We start from the raw sequence: 15,795 nt of genomic DNA on the forward strand, positions 1-15,795 counted from the left end.
AACCAGTTAGTAATCTGGTATCATTACGCCACACAACATTCTGGCAAATGTTCCAGCCCTGTGCTCACATAGTATGAGCATAATTTCTTTTGCACTCTGTTATTCTTAGGAGGCTGATGTCTCTTTTTATGACCTAGAAGAAGAACAGGAATTTTTATTAGAGTTTTTCCACACTGCTCCCGGGCCATTTAAATTTCTAAGGATTGCTCAGCTGCACCACGTGGCTAGAAGGCTCTCTTGGCGTTCTCCCCTCCCACCACACTGCTAGCTTCTTCCTGTTACTGGATTGCTGAGGAGCCACTGAAAAACATTTTTTTCTATGCTTTACAGTTTACACTGACAACCACCTCTTGCCCGCCATGTGACCAGTGGGATCGACCCCTTCCCCTGCCATGCGGCTGCTGGGCTGTACAGACCCTGCTCCCAGACACCGGCATGTCCAGCGCAGCTTTCCCTGCTTTAAGTGGCTTTTTTTCCCATACAGTATTGATAAGGAGCCACTGAAAACTTTTTTGTGCTTTACAGTTTACAGGGCTGACCACTCCACCATGTGGCTGGCAGGATCGACCCCACCTCTACACCATGCAGCTGCCTGACCAGGCCAACTCTGCCTCCTGCCATCAATAAGCCAAAAAGATCTTACCATGTCCATAATGAAATGGTCTAGATAACTAATAGCTTCTGTTCTGCACAGATTCATTCACAGTCATCCTTAAGAAGCCAAAAGTGGCCTTGGAAAACAAACATTGCAATGATTGTCAAACAGAGACCCATTCATTTTAAGGGTAATCTCTTTGTGTCACATTTACAAATTGTATCTTAATTTTGACCTTCACTGTTTTCCACATGCAGCGTGTGTGGGGGATACAGGGTTGCTACAATGAGGTGAAAAAAGAGATCCAAAAAGGACATCATCCTGCAGCAACCTGAAAAGGCTGACAGGGAGCAAGTCAGTGCCACTGCTAACCAAAAGTGGACATAGCAGTAATGGCAAACCATGTTCCAGTGCAGGAACAAGGACTCAGAAGAGCTCCTGATGGCTCTCAGGTAGCAAACCAAGATCCTGCCTTCCATACTGGAGCTGCTGAGGGACACCCACCACAGGATTCATCATGCAGCCTCCATACCCTGTTGCCCAGCCTCCTCTTGATATGGCTTGAACTCCACCTCCTTGGGGGTCCCCAAACATCAGGGGGGTGAGGACAAGGACAATCTCTCACTCCATGCCTGAGACCGCTCTACATTGCAAAAGGCTCAGGCTCCACCACATATGATGCCAGGATTCTCTTTCTTTTCCTAACTACCCCTTAACCTTCTCTCTTGTAAATAGAAAGACTGTTTTTTCCACATTATCATTTATTGGTTCACATGGGGTGGGGTGCAGTTGGAAATGCTTTCATAAAGGTCATGCATACATCATTGGGGGGGGCATGGGTGGTGTCAAAATAATTAGATACAGCAGATTCTTGTGGCTGTCTGCTAATTCATAGCTCTATATTTCAAAGCCTCCCTGGTTGCTGTTGCTTCTGCATGTGTATCGGTGAATGCCCTTGCGTCCAGCTGTGCATAAGCCCTGCTTATGGCATCTGCCTTTGCAACCCAGGCTGGCGTGAAATTTTCCCACTTTAATTCACAAATGTTACAGAGAATACAAAACACTGCAAACATGGTGGGGTTGCTGGTTTGGGAAGGATCCAAACGGGTCAAAAGGCACCTAAACCTGGCTTTTTAAATGGCTGAAGGCACGTTCCACCACCATCCTGCACTTGCTCAGCCTGTGGTTGAAGCACTCCTGGCTGAGGTCCAGGGTGCCTGTGTATGGCTCCATGAGCCAGGGAGCAGATGGTAAGCAGGGTCACACACTATCACTGGAGGCATCTCCATGTCACCAATCTTGATTATCTGGTTTGGGAAGAAAGTCCCATCCTGGAGCTTTCTGTACAGACTGGAATTTCTAGAGATGAGCACATCATGCACCTTTCCCAACCATCCTACATAGATTTGGGTGAAACAACTTTTGTGATTCACGAAAGCCTGAAACACCATGGTGAAGTACTCCTTGTGGTTTATGTACTCTGAGGCCAGGTGGTCTGGAGCCATGTTATGAATGTGCACTCCCCCTATCAGCCCACCACAGTCAGAAAACTTCACAGCAGTAAAGCCATCCACTATCTGCTGCACATTTCCGAGACTGACAGTCTTCAGCATCAGATGGTCACAGACTGCACTGGCTACCTGCATTACCATGGCCCCTACTGTAGATCTGCCCACCCCAAATTGATTTGTCATTGATTGACTGGCCGGTAGCTGTTGGGCATTGCAAACATCCAAAAAGCAATTGCCATTCACTTGTGAACTGTTAAAGTTGGTCTCATTCCGGTATTGCAGCACTTCAGGGCAGGGAACAGCAATTCACAAAGTTCCATGAAAGTGGTCTTGTGCAAGTGAAAGTTCTACAGCCACTGCTGGTCATGCTAGACCTCCAAAACAACGTGGTCCTACCAGTGTGTACTGCTTTCACATCTCCAGAACCAGTGCTCCACCGCAAGCAATGTATCCAGGGCAGCCAGCAGCTGTGCATTCCTGTTCTCCAGTTCTTCATTATCATCATCCGAATCATCTGCATCCATCTCATCCTCCCACTGGTGTTCTCTAATAAAATCCTACACAACAATTCAGGAAGGGGCCATAACACACTGTGCAATGGCTATAAGCTGTTCAGGATCCATGCTAGTGCTGTGCGGCAGCATGAGCCAGGGCAGGCTTTTGGAAAATGGCCTGAAAAATGGTGCAAAATTCCTTAGGCCAGCCCTTTGTTTTTGAACAGCAGTGGGAGGGTGCATTGCATTCTGGGATGATATCAGACACCCACAAGTACTTGCAGCACATTTTTTCCCCATAACACACTGGCACAAAAACCCAGAATGCAATGGAGCTACAGACACTGTGGGATAGGTACTCACAATGCATTGCTCATGCAGTCAGGTATAGGTAAGGCATTGGAGACATGCTAAATAAAATCTAGCATTAAAAAGTCAACTTTATTAAGTTTGACTTTCTTTCGCAGTGTAGACATAGCCTGCAAAACCCACAGACTTTTGTTCCCCACACCATAGGGTAGGAAGGTTGAGCAGGCAACTCTGTGACACTTACATGAACCTCTGGGCTCTGAGATGACCAGAGTCCTTGAGTCTTCAGGAACTGAATATGAGTCTCCTCCCACCCTCCCCCACCACCACTACAGATGATTCATCTGTGACTAAAGTGAGTGTTGGCAATGTGGGAAGGTAAAAAAAGCCCATATAAACTTTTAAAAGGTTTGTCCACCAATGAAGATACTATAGGACTAGATCTGACACTCAGACCAACTTCTCCAAATGGCAATAATTTGGGGCATATACTGATGTACTACCAATGTCCATAGTATCCTGAGTTGCAGTCTGGTTTACTGCAAGACATAGATACACGCTGCCATGTGACCTAACAGGCTGAGGTACTTGCATGAATCATCCAGCCATGAGAACATGTGGACACCTAATTTCTAAAGATGAGCTGCTACTGGTCCCTGAGGAGGAGTGGGATGGGGATGAGGGCCTGAAGTAAATAGGACAGCATACCCTCAATACATGTTTAAGACTCACTGGTCTGATTTTATATGGGTCCAAACACTTTGGAAATGGTAATAGTGATTGGTAAATCAAATGGAGGAACAGACAGAAATAAGGAGGCTGTCTTTAACAACCCTGTCAAAATCCCTGCTTGGAAGAGGCAGCTGGAAAGTATGACAACCTAGATACTGCCATATTTGACAGGGACTGGACATGTGACAAGAATAGAAAGGAATGATCAGGACACAAAGAAAGGGCATGAAAGACTGGTGGTATGGTGGAAAAGCTCCGTCAAGAGAAGGTTTAAAAAACAACAAACAACAACAATAACAGGAACTCCAAAACATATGAACACCTGCCATGGACCAGAAGGAGTGGCGAAGAATCATGGACACCTTTGTCTCCATGTAAATAGCAAAAGGAGTCAAGAAGCAAAATATGTTAGAATAATGGGATTAGAGAAGACTTCTGCGGGTGTTGCATTCACATCACTATGCAGTCCATTAAAAATTATTTAAATTTTGTAATACTGTGTAACATACATGAAAAAAATACTGTTCTCTTTGTGCAGCCCTGTAGTTGTGCTAACTGTGAACTCAGCTTCAGGACAGGAAAGACAGAAAGGTGGCTTAGATCTGCCTTTTCCTTCCACATCTTCAGATATTGAATAATCCAGCCCTAAATCCTCTGATGATTGCTATTTGAGTTGGAGTTCTACTGTTCATAGTCCTTCTTGGGTCCAAATAATTCCCTGAATAACTACTCAAATTATGTAATAACTGTGATATGTTTGCACAGATCTGTCACCTTTAAAATATTACCAATATTTCCAAAGGACTGAAACATAAATAGCTTAATTATAACAACACATAGTTTCAATGTTTTACATTTATATTTCATTGTATTAGAGAAAAGTACAGTTACTTCTCTTGATTTTTAATCAAGCCAAAATTGTACCTTAATGTAGAGAAATATGAAAATTGTATTATTTAAGCATTGTACATTAATAAACAGGTTTATTTCATACCCAGTACAAGATCCTAGAGTATATTACTCATGGTAATTTAATCATATGCTATCTATTATGATGTTCAGTGACCTGGTGATGAGGAACATGTCATAAATAAATTTTTATGACAATATTATAACATGTCACACATGACTATAATCATGGGTGATTATTTCAAACAGATATAAAAGTTCCCACCCATTAGGGAATGATCAATATAGCCAGTGAAATTAAATCTGCATAATGTGTATGTTAGGGAAGAAAAAAGTTAACATTTTATGGAAAAAAATATAAATGGTATTCTCTGCTCACTCTGATAGAAAGAAGTCTCCAGCCATTGTTTTCCACACGCTTGTACCAGTCACTGCGGTCATCTTTCCAAATATTTCCATGAATAGTCTCTGGCAGCAATTGTTTATATCTTAACTTTGTGTAATTTTTAGGGCTGTTAGCACACATATCCACAATGGGTCTATGAGTGAATATTTTGTAATATATACTTGGAGGATACTTAATCTGTAAAGAAATATCACACTTGAAAATGAGAGATCCAGTTAATGACAGTGCCTGTCACAAATAAACGTTCCTACTTTTTACAAAACTATCAGATTAATACCTTGTTTATCTCTTTTGATGTACCTTCATTTACAAAAGCCATGATTTTTTTTCCTTTACCTATTTCAAAGTATTTAACACCATACAAGATCAGCTGAAGTAGAACAGTTTGATGGGCTGATTACAATTAAGAGTGAAATGAAAGATCCAGTCCTCAACTCAGCGAAATTTACAGGAGGTCTGCCATTGAGTCTGAGTGAGGGCAAGGTCTTTGGTGTGCTGTCACAGGCATACAAAATATTTTTGAGTATTTATTGTTTCTCTTATAATGTTTATTTTTCTGAAATGAATTGGGGATCTTTGTGTGGGAAGACAAATGAAAAGTTAAGCATGCACAGCAGCTATAACAGGGACCTGTGAGCCTGTGAGTCTGTATTTGAGGGCTGTACTTCCAGGCACACTGCAAATTCACTGAGTAAACTGAGTAAGTCATATAACCTTTCTTTTTCATCTGTTTGACCTGTCTATAAAATAGATATAATAATTTACCTCTCTCTGGCTGTGTCTACACTAGCCAAAAACTTCAAAATGGCCATGACAGGCTATCATCTAGTTTAATAATGCATTTTCTCATCTTTAGGTCATTAATAAAGCCCATTAAGTAGAAGTATTAATTTGTATGTACCTATTACCTTTTATCTGAGGCTATCAAATTTCTTTAGAAAGACTGACTAATCCTTAGAATAGGTATCAGAGACTGTGTCTACACTAGCCAAAAACTTCGAAATGGCCACGGAAATGGCCATTTCGAAGTTTACTAATGAAGCGCTGAAATACATATTCAGCGCCTCATTAGCATGCGGGCGGCCGCGGCACTTTGAAATTGATGCGGCTCGCCGCCGCGCGGCTCATCCAGACAGGGCTCCTTTTTGAAAGGACCCCACCTACTTTGAAGTCCCCTTATTCCTTAGGACTTAGGAACAAGGGGACTTCAAAGTAGGCGGGGTCCTTTCGAAAAGGAGCCCTGTCTGGACGAGCCGCGTGGCGGCGAGCCGCGTCAATTTCAAAGTGCCGCGGCCGCCCGCATGCTAATGAGGCGCTGAATATGTATTTCAGCGCTTCATTAGTAAACTTTGAAATGGCCATTTCCATGGCCATTTTGAAGTTTTTGGCTAGTGTAGACACAGCCTCTGATACCTATTCTAAGGATTAGTCAGTCTTTCTAAAGAAATTTGATAGCCTCAGATAAAAGGTAATAGGTACATACAAATTAATACTTCTACTTAATAGGCTTTATTAATGACCTAAAGATGAGAAAATGCATTATTAAACTAGATGATAGCCCGTCATAATTTCTGCAGTGAAATTAACTGAGCTGCTTGGGTAGCAAAATACATTTTAAAGAAAAAAGAGAGTGGGTTTTTTTCTGTTATTGATTTGATTTGGTTTGAAGAAACCCATTATCTTGTAATTTCATTGGCAAATCTTGCTAACACTGGAGATGGAAAATTAAAAACATAAGCTCATATTGGACAGTCCTGTAAATATACTGCAAATATTACAGATTAAAATGTTAGGACAGTTCTGATTAAAATAAACATTTTTCAAATGTATATTTTGTTATGGTGCCAATGCTGGGTAAGTAAAGAAAATAATACATTGGCTCTGTATCACTCTAAAACTTCTGCCACTTCCATGCTTACTTTCACTGAACTGAGTAATCTTATAAGTAATAGATCAGTTCAGCATCTACACTGTGCCTTCTACCAGAGGACAAACTGTTGGTTGGCTATTTTATTAAAATAATATGTCATCAAGGTAAAATTTACTGATGATGTATTATGCATAAGTTGGTGTTAGTCAGAGAAGTGTTGGTTGGGAGCAGAAACCAAACTAATTACAAGGGAGAAGTCTGCCAAACACAATTCACTGGAAATTGCTCGCCAGACAGCAGGGCAGAATATTAGCCATAAATCAGCTTATTTCCAGCTATGTCAGATGCAGTAGCAATAGATTTACTGTCCTGTATTAGATATTTTGAAAGCAGAAAAATCTTAGAGTTTGTGCTTTTTCAAAGTGACTGTTCAGCTGTATGATACCAATAGGCAAATGCAGAAGGCCAAAATCTAAAGAGATACTTGGTTCAACATTTTCACACTAAATCCCTATTTAGTCACTTCAATAAAATCTTGGGGTGAAACTCTGGCCCCATTGATATCAGTGGGAAAACTCCCATTGGCAACAGTAAGACCAGGACTGCATCCCTGATTTTCAAGCACAGAGCAGTCAGAGCACCTACAATCCAACTGAAAATTCAGAACATACTTAGTCAGGTGTTTAAGAATGGCTATAGGAGGCTAATTTCAAACACCCTCATTAGAAAATACTTACCTTGCCAGTTTGTTAGAATACAGTTAATATAAGTCCATTAAGCTGTGATTACCTAGATATAGAATGAATGTCAATATTCTAATATTTTTTAAAACTCTACTTACACCACCTAGTCTGAATCTGATATAAACTCCTGCTGCAGCATCCAGTAACTCTGCCTGCAAGAAGAAAAAGGCATTAATTCACAATGCTTCCACAGTCCTGAGAAATTATGGTAGAAAGATAAATTAAATTATATAACTGTCCATTCGTATATCATGCATAAACATGTATTTAGACTCTTCCCTGACATAAATCCAGTATCATATTAATAGGGATATACAATACAAATAACATGATACTATATTATTATGGAAGTGCCATTTTTATAAGATAGCATCTATCAACTGAAGTATGTAAGAAGTTTAAAAGGCCGAATAATGGGTCTCATTCTGCTTTCTACAGTATGGTGTAGACATATTGTGGCATGAAAGAAGCAAGCAAGTGGAGGTGGCAGATCAGTGGCTTTCATTAACTTTTCTCCATATATAGTTAACAGAACCATCATCGGAGCCTCTGAGCACCATAGGTAATGAGTAGGGTTCACAGAACAATGTCTATAATTCTCTCTCATCCTGACTTCATCATATTATTTTTTTTTCTTTAATTGTTTTATGGGATAAGGGAACAAATTTTGTCTTTCATTCTTGTTCTTGTTGTAGTATTGATTCCAAGGAGGGTAAGACACTTATATGGATGTGAATATTCATTGTGATTACAAAAATTTATTTAAAAAATTAGCAAGAGTTCTGGAAAAGATTAAAAAAACTCTCACACATCTGGCTATAAGTCAACTTCTAGGTATTGAGGGACAGAAAGAAACTTTCCAGGCAGTGGGTTTTCCTATAACTGTCTAATGCAAGGGTTTTTTTTGTTTGTTTGTTTGTTTTTTGGTTTGGGGGTTTTTTTGTTTGTTTGTTTTTGCATATTCACTCAATCGTTAGGTACTCAACTACATAAGCCGCTGGTTTTATCCAGTTAGCATCTCCTATGTGACTAATTCCTTGGGACAATTTATTGTGTATGAAGGCTTTTGCAAAAAGATGTTTTTTATAACATGCTCTAAAAATAACAGGGCTTGTTCTGAGACTGTATGAGTTTCAGTGGACTCCAAATGCCTTTTACCATATGTTAGCTACTAAATGCCTCCCAGATATGAAATGAATTGATGTTCTCATTTCCAAGAAAACAACTGACTCTATGGACTTCTTTTACTTTTGTAGTTTACTCATATTGTCTTTTGTAACTACAGTAAAAGCTCAGCTATCTGACATCTGGATAACTCACTTATCTGGCACATTGTGTTAACCTGCATGCTGCGAGCTGGCTGACCAGCCAGGGCTGGATACCTGGCAAGGGGTGCCTGCTGTGGGGTTGGCTACCCAGCCAGAGTTGGGGGCCACAAAGCCAGCTGACTGGCTGGTGGCAGCAGGACCAGTGGAGGAAATTATCCAGCACATTTGATTATCCAAGCACCAATATCCGTCACAGTTAATTATCCAGCACTCCCAGTTCCCCATGGTGGTGGATAATAGAGATTTTACTGTACTGTATATTTCTCTTTTTCACATATAGGCTACATCTACATTAGTCCCTTCCTTCCAGAAGGGGCATGATAATGCGCGAGTTGGGAAAATGCTAATCAGGTGTTGCTATGACTATGTAGTACCTCATTAGCATAATGGCAGCCATGTGCAATTTGAAAGTGCCACTTTCAAATCACGTGCCACTTGTGCAGATGGGGGCCTTTCAAAAGGATTCTCTGGACTTCGAAAGCTCCTTCTTCCTAAAACCAAATAAGAAGAAGGGGCTTGCAAAGTCTGGGGGTCCTTTCAAAAGGCCCCATCTACACAGGCAGTGCGTGATTTGAAAGCAGTATTTTCCAATTGCATGCGGCCACCATTATGTTAATGAGGCACTGCATATTCATAGAAGTGCCTCATTAGCATATTCCCAACTCATTCATTACCATGCCCCTTCTGAAAGGAAGGGTCTAGTGTAGACGCGGCCATAGTTTCAGTTATGTTCATTCCACAAAGTATCCTACATCAGTAAATCTTGGGCCTCAAAACGGTAGGTCAGTTAAAGATTCTATTTGATTGAAAATGCTGTAATGACCCTTGTCTCCCAGTACTGTGCCACAAATAACAATGAGAAACTAAAACACTTGAACTAGCTTAACGAATAATATGTGGGTAACTTGTACACAGATACAGCAATGAAAATATATCAGTAAATCCAGCCCTTACCTCTCTAGGGTCAATGAACTTCATCAGAAGATGAGGGTGCCCAACCCCTCTGAAGCTAATTAATTCTTTGTAGTATCGAAAGACACGGACATCCTGTAGAGAAGTATAAATATACCAAGAAAAACTAATGTCTCTGGGATTTAAAACTATTGTCACTGGGGTTTTTCTACATTTTGAACTATTCATGACACCATTCACTTTTCCCACGCCAAACCTAATGCAAGACAGTGCGGGGCCCAATTCATCAAATGATCTCACAGAGTTAAACTTGTGCCTGCTGTAGTTCTCCCAGATCTGAAGAGTGAAGTGAATAGTTAATAGCACTGCTGAATTCAGTCAAATGTGCATACCAAAAATAGAGTCTATGTGCACATTTGAAAAGCTAAGTTTAAATTGTTCATTTTGGTAGTAAGTTGAGTTAAAAGTAAGAGGGCTTCCACAGAAAGAAAGGCATATGGTTATAAAATGCTGCCACACAGTAGTTGGAATTTCAAAGTAAAGCATCTAAATTACCTAATTTGTCAGAGTTATCTTTGAAAAGTTTCAGAGAGGTAGCCGTATTAGTCTGTAGCTTCGAGAACAACAAGAAGTCTTGCGGCACCTTATAGACTAACAGATATTTTGAAGCATAAGCTTTCATGGACAAAGACCCGCTTCATCAGATGCATGACTGGGGGGAGTGGTTTCAGAGGGGTATTTAAAGAGTGGGGTCCCAGTAAGAGGGAGGGCCAGAGCTGACAAGGTCTATTCAGCAAGGTGGAAATGGGTCAGTATCAATAATAGGTATCAAAAGAGGAAAAAACAAGTTAGATCAGACAGGGGGATGTGAGCCTTTGTCAGAGTCTAATGGGGAGATATTAACTCCCATGGCAGAGAAGCTGTTTTTGTAAGCTGCGAGCCACTCCCCAGTCTCTGTTTAATCTTTGGTTAATGGAGTCAAATTTGCAAATAAATTGCAGCTCAGAGATTTCTCCCTCCATTTGATTTTTGCAATTTCTTTGTTTCAGGACTGTCACTCTTAAATCTGCCACTGAGTGTCCACGGAGATTGAAGTGTTCACCCACAGGCTTCTGTACATTACTGTTCCTGATGTCTGATTTATGTCCATTTATTCTTTTACAGAGAGACTGTCCAGTCTGGCCAATGTAAATTGCATTGCTGGCACCTGATGGCATATATTATATTAGTAGATGTGCAGGCAAAAGTAGCCCCTGATGGTATGGTTGATGTTAGGTCCTGTGATGATGTCACAGGTGTAGATATGTGCAGATAGTGCAGAACACAAATATATATGGACTGAGCGAACGATTGACAGAATTCATCTTCTATGATGCTGTTGATGAGCAACTTTACTGTTTTTGCTTTAAATGCCTAGATATGCATCACTGGATCATACCTAACTGGAAAGAATCATCATCACTCCCTTGAACTCATGATTGGAATTCCATGCATGCGTTGTTTAATTAAACTGCTAAGTAGTAGTATCTATGTATTAAATAAATGTTATTTAACCTATGGGCGGATTCATTTGTGTAACCTGTTAAATTATTTACTTATTGTGCTCATATCGTCTTGCTGCCAGGGCCTATTCAGTTGCTTCTCTCTACCCACTGAAATCCTATATAATCAATTGTAACTAATTGCTTGACAGTGCTCCACTGAGTCCTGATGGTCAATGTGGCACTCCACCAGCTGTGCATAATAAATCCTCCTGCTTGCTTCATACATGGTGTCCAGATTTTGTTTCCAATAGCCCAATGCGCAATCCTTGAAAATAACTGACAACATCATCAACAAGCAGATGCTGAACAGGACAGGAGCAAGTACACATCCTTTCTCTGTACCATTAAACACTTCAAAAGGTGCTGATATCTCTCCATTTTAAAGGATGCGACCCAGCATACCATCACAAAAGGACTACACTACGTTAACACATTTTTCAGGACAGCCAATTCACCCAGGTACCTTCCAAAGTCTGTTTCTATTCATGTAAACATCCTGATGTATGCTCTCTACATGTTTTGGCTCTGCCTGGCTGTGAATATCATGTCAGCAATGCTTTGACCAGTGCAAAATTCACACTGATATTCAGGAATGATGCCATTTGTGAACACATGTAACGCTAGACAGTTGTAGAGGATGCTGGCCAGGATCTTATCAGCTATAGAAAGCTGTAAGATGTCCCAGGGGTAATCACAGCATGTATGGTCAGTTTTTCTCTTGCATATGTGTACAATCAGCACATCTTTGAAGTCCTGCAGGATTTCCTCTTTCTCCCAAATGGTGATAAAGAGATGAGATGGCACATCAGCTGGCCAATCCCAGCTTTATGAATCTCTGATGCAGTGTTTCCCAATTTTATTCGGCCACAGAACCCTTTTAAACTCTAAAGAATTTTGTGGAACCCCATTCTCAGGCTCTACCCCACTTGGCCCCCAAACCTGCCCCCCATCTCCAGGGTTTACCCGCCTCAGCCCCAAACCAGCCCCCAGGACTAACTGATCCATGGCACTGGCTGGGGAGCCTATGCTAGGCGGCCATTCCCCTATCCCCAAGCTTTACCCCCATCGCACAAACCCACCCACCCCCATGCTTAACCCCTCTCAATCCCAAACATACCTCCTCCATTCCCAGGCTTAACCGTTCTCAGCCACAAACCCCCCTCCATCCCCAGGATTAACCCACCTCAGCCCCAAACCAGCCCCTGGGACTAACCCATCCGTGTCACTGGCTGGGGAGCCTACACCCTGCAGCCATGTGCGCCCAGCGGAAGGCTGGCATGGAGATGTTCTGCTGCCAGGGGTGAGCCAAGCCACGCTCAGTGGAGGCATGTGGCCGCTCAGGTAGCAGGGTGAGTGAAGGGCTCTCTGCAGCTCCCTACCCCGCCATCTGTGAAATAATGAAACTACATTCAGTTGGTTTAACAGCTGGTTTTCTCCTGCCGCCCTGATGGCCATTAAGCCAATTAAATTTAGTTCTACTGTTTCAGTGGTGGTAGGGCAGGGAGCCACAGAGGAGTCAGCTATTGTAATGGAATTTTCTTGTGGAACCCTTATTTTCACTTTGTGGAACCATGGGGTTCCACTGAACGCCATTTGGGAAACACTGCTTTGATGGGATCACATCACTGCCAGATGCCTTTCTAGATTTCATCTGCTTGACAGCTTTTTGTACCTCATCAAGAGGTGTTGGTAAAACCAGCTGTGGACCATTAGCTCAAGGAGGAATCTCTTCAAGAATGCTGCTGTCAAAATTTATGTCTGGTTTAATACATTGTGAAAATGTTCAGCCTGGCAGTCAAGGATTTTAGCACTATTTGTAATCAGAGTGCTGACAGAGTGCAGTGGGGTAGAGCCAGCAACAGCCCAAAGACTACCTTCAGGCCATCATAGAATGCTTTAAAATCATGTCTATTGGCTGTATCTTGAAGTTTAGCTGCTTTACATCTCCACCAGTCCTCTTTCATTTTCCATAATTTGACTTGTGCCTTCTGCTTAGATTGAATGTACGCTGATTTCCTAAAAGCATTCTCTTTATCGTTGATTGAAGCCAGGTGCATCACATGCATTTTATCAAGATGGGCTTGGGTATCTTTGTCATTGTCATCAAACCAGTCCTTGTGTTTGCTCTTTCAGAAACCTAGTATTTCAACAGCAGTTTTGTAGATTGTTTCCTTGATGTTCATCCAGTTCTCCTCAGTAGTGGATCGCTGCTCTGGACCTTCACTGTTGATGACTTAAGAGGTGTCAAGACTGAGCTGAAGCAATGCTTGTGTCTTGGGCATTTCAAGTTTACCTGTATCCATTTTTCTTCTGACAAACAGCAGCATGATGACATTTTGGTGGACAAATGCTCAAGGAGATGACACTGAGTACTATGTAATGGTCAGACCAGGACCCAGGGCCATGCATTGCATGAGTCAATTCAAGGTCAAAACGATCTCTTTGTTTGTAATGAAGTTGTCAGTCATGTGCCAGTGCTTAAATCGAGGGTACAGCTAAGTTGCTTTATATTTATTTGCCTGTAGGAAGAAAGTGCTTGCAATAGCAAGCTCATGCTGCATACGTTTGAAGAAGGAGGATGCCATCTGAGTTCTCACTTTTAGTGCAATAGCAAGCTCATGTTCTCATGTTCTCAACTAATAGCAAGCTAATAGTTCTCACTTTTAGTGCAATAGCAAGCTCATGCTGCATACGTTTGAAGAAGGAGGATGCCATCTGAGTTCTCACCTAAGCACCTTTGACCAGGTGGTGTAGTCTTGACCAACTCTAGCATTAGAATCATCAAGTATATATATATAGCTTTGATTTGAAAGGTACCGAAGAGATCCCTCTATTCACGCTATCATAGAAAGCCTCCTTTTCATGGTCTGCAGCAGGCATAGTGGGTGCAAGGAATTGTCCCTGTCTCAGTCTAAACTTTGCAGTTAGGAGGTGAGGACTGATGGCATGTGGCTGGGATTGAAGATGTGATGTCCTGATGGTGAAGCCAACTTCCACTTGTCTTGGATGCCCTTTAGGATAGCCCACACAATGATACGGACAGCATGCTCCGTGTACTGGCTGCTATCAGAGATGCATGGTTTGCTTAAGGCTGTGACATCAATGTTATTCTGTGCAAGTTCCCTACCAATGATTGTTGTCCTGCACTCCTGGCGGTCATTTCTGTCAAGAAGTGTGCATACATTCCAGGACACGAAGTGTACTTTCTGTTTAGTCATTGATATTCTCTTGTGATCACAAAATTGGCTATCCAGCTGGACGCAGTTTACGAACAGGAATCAGCCAGAATGAGCCGTATTTAGGTATTGTTTTCTCTCCCTCTCTTCTTTCAAAGAACACAGCACGGTCCCTAAATAGGGCTGCTTTGTCACACAGCCAGGATATGGGAGCTGCTCATGTTCCAGTTCAGCAGACAGATGACCATCACGCCTGGATTGCTTACATGCAGGTTTGTGGCTAGATGCTTCCAGTGGTATCCTCCACCTACATCCAATTCATTTGCCCATCGCCATAGGACTTTTGTTAACAAAGGGTAAATCTTTAGCATCAAGAGCTATACTTTCACATATGAATGGATTTAAGCGAGGCTGGCTTGTGAGTTCCAACCCGACTCCCTTTTCTCATACCAACCACCATACATAGGCATGGGACCTGTGACACGCACACTGGAGGGAGCAAATGCAGGTTTAAGATCAGAGTTGCTTTCTCCTAAACAACTGCACCTAAAGAGGCTTAGAAAGCTCAGTCTACCCCAGTTTGAAATCAGTTTCACTTCTCCTTGGTATTGTGGGTTCACAGTGCCTTATTCCATATTATATGGCTCATCCCCTTGAGATCACTACATGGAGAGCTTCCTCAGTCCACCATCCTGAGGATAACAAGCAGTCCTGTGGCACCCTACAGACTAACAAATTTGTTAGGTCATGAGCTTTCGTGGGTAAAAGCCACTTCACCAGGATTCTTCCCACGAAAGCTTGTGACCCACAGGACTGCTTGTTGGTTTTGAAATTACATGCTAACATAGGTACCCCTCTGAGACTTTTCACCCTGAGGATGCCTTTCAACACCATAGTACCTCAGTGTGAAGAGAATGCAGAACAAAAAACACAAAATACTGCTGAAAGAAGCCCACTAATTCCACCTAAATTAATACACCATCACATTTTGGTAATGTGATGTGATTTTTTTTCCTGAGGCAGCTATGCAATTTTACCTGGTTCTGACAATATAAAATTACACAGGATGTGTAATATACTTATATGCAGGCTTTTGTGGACATTTAACTCTCTATTAAACTTTAGGGGAAGCACAGCCCTATGGATGACATGCCTATGTATGGGAACAGCTATACTGGAAGAAAGAGTCACACCACAGGAGTTTCTGTTTCTGGCAGACTTTCCATGACCACTTTGATTTACATAAAAGAAAAAAATGCAAAATTG

The 15,795-nt window shown here is 41.7% G+C and overlaps 1 protein-coding gene across 1 annotated transcript in view; it reads right to left on the reverse strand.

Moving 5' to 3' along the window:
• Positions 1 to 15,795, reverse strand: part of C1H11orf65 (chromosome 1 C11orf65 homolog) — a 41,599-nt gene that overhangs the window by 16,038 nt on the left and 9,766 nt on the right. The window contains exons 3-5 of the mRNA XM_074984937.1: positions 9,852 to 9,944; positions 7,668 to 7,721; positions 4,930 to 5,133 (exon numbers count right to left, since the gene is read on the reverse strand). Of these exons, the coding sequence (XP_074841038.1) occupies positions 4,930 to 5,133; positions 7,668 to 7,721; positions 9,852 to 9,944 (351 nt within the window). The remainder of the gene's footprint in view (positions 1 to 4,929; positions 5,134 to 7,667; positions 7,722 to 9,851; positions 9,945 to 15,795) is intronic.

The sequence above is a fragment of the Carettochelys insculpta genome, chromosome 1 (assembly GCF_033958435.1).
Source record: "Carettochelys insculpta isolate YL-2023 chromosome 1, ASM3395843v1, whole genome shotgun sequence".
Classification (NCBI taxonomy): Eukaryota; Metazoa; Chordata; order Testudines; family Carettochelyidae; genus Carettochelys; species Carettochelys insculpta.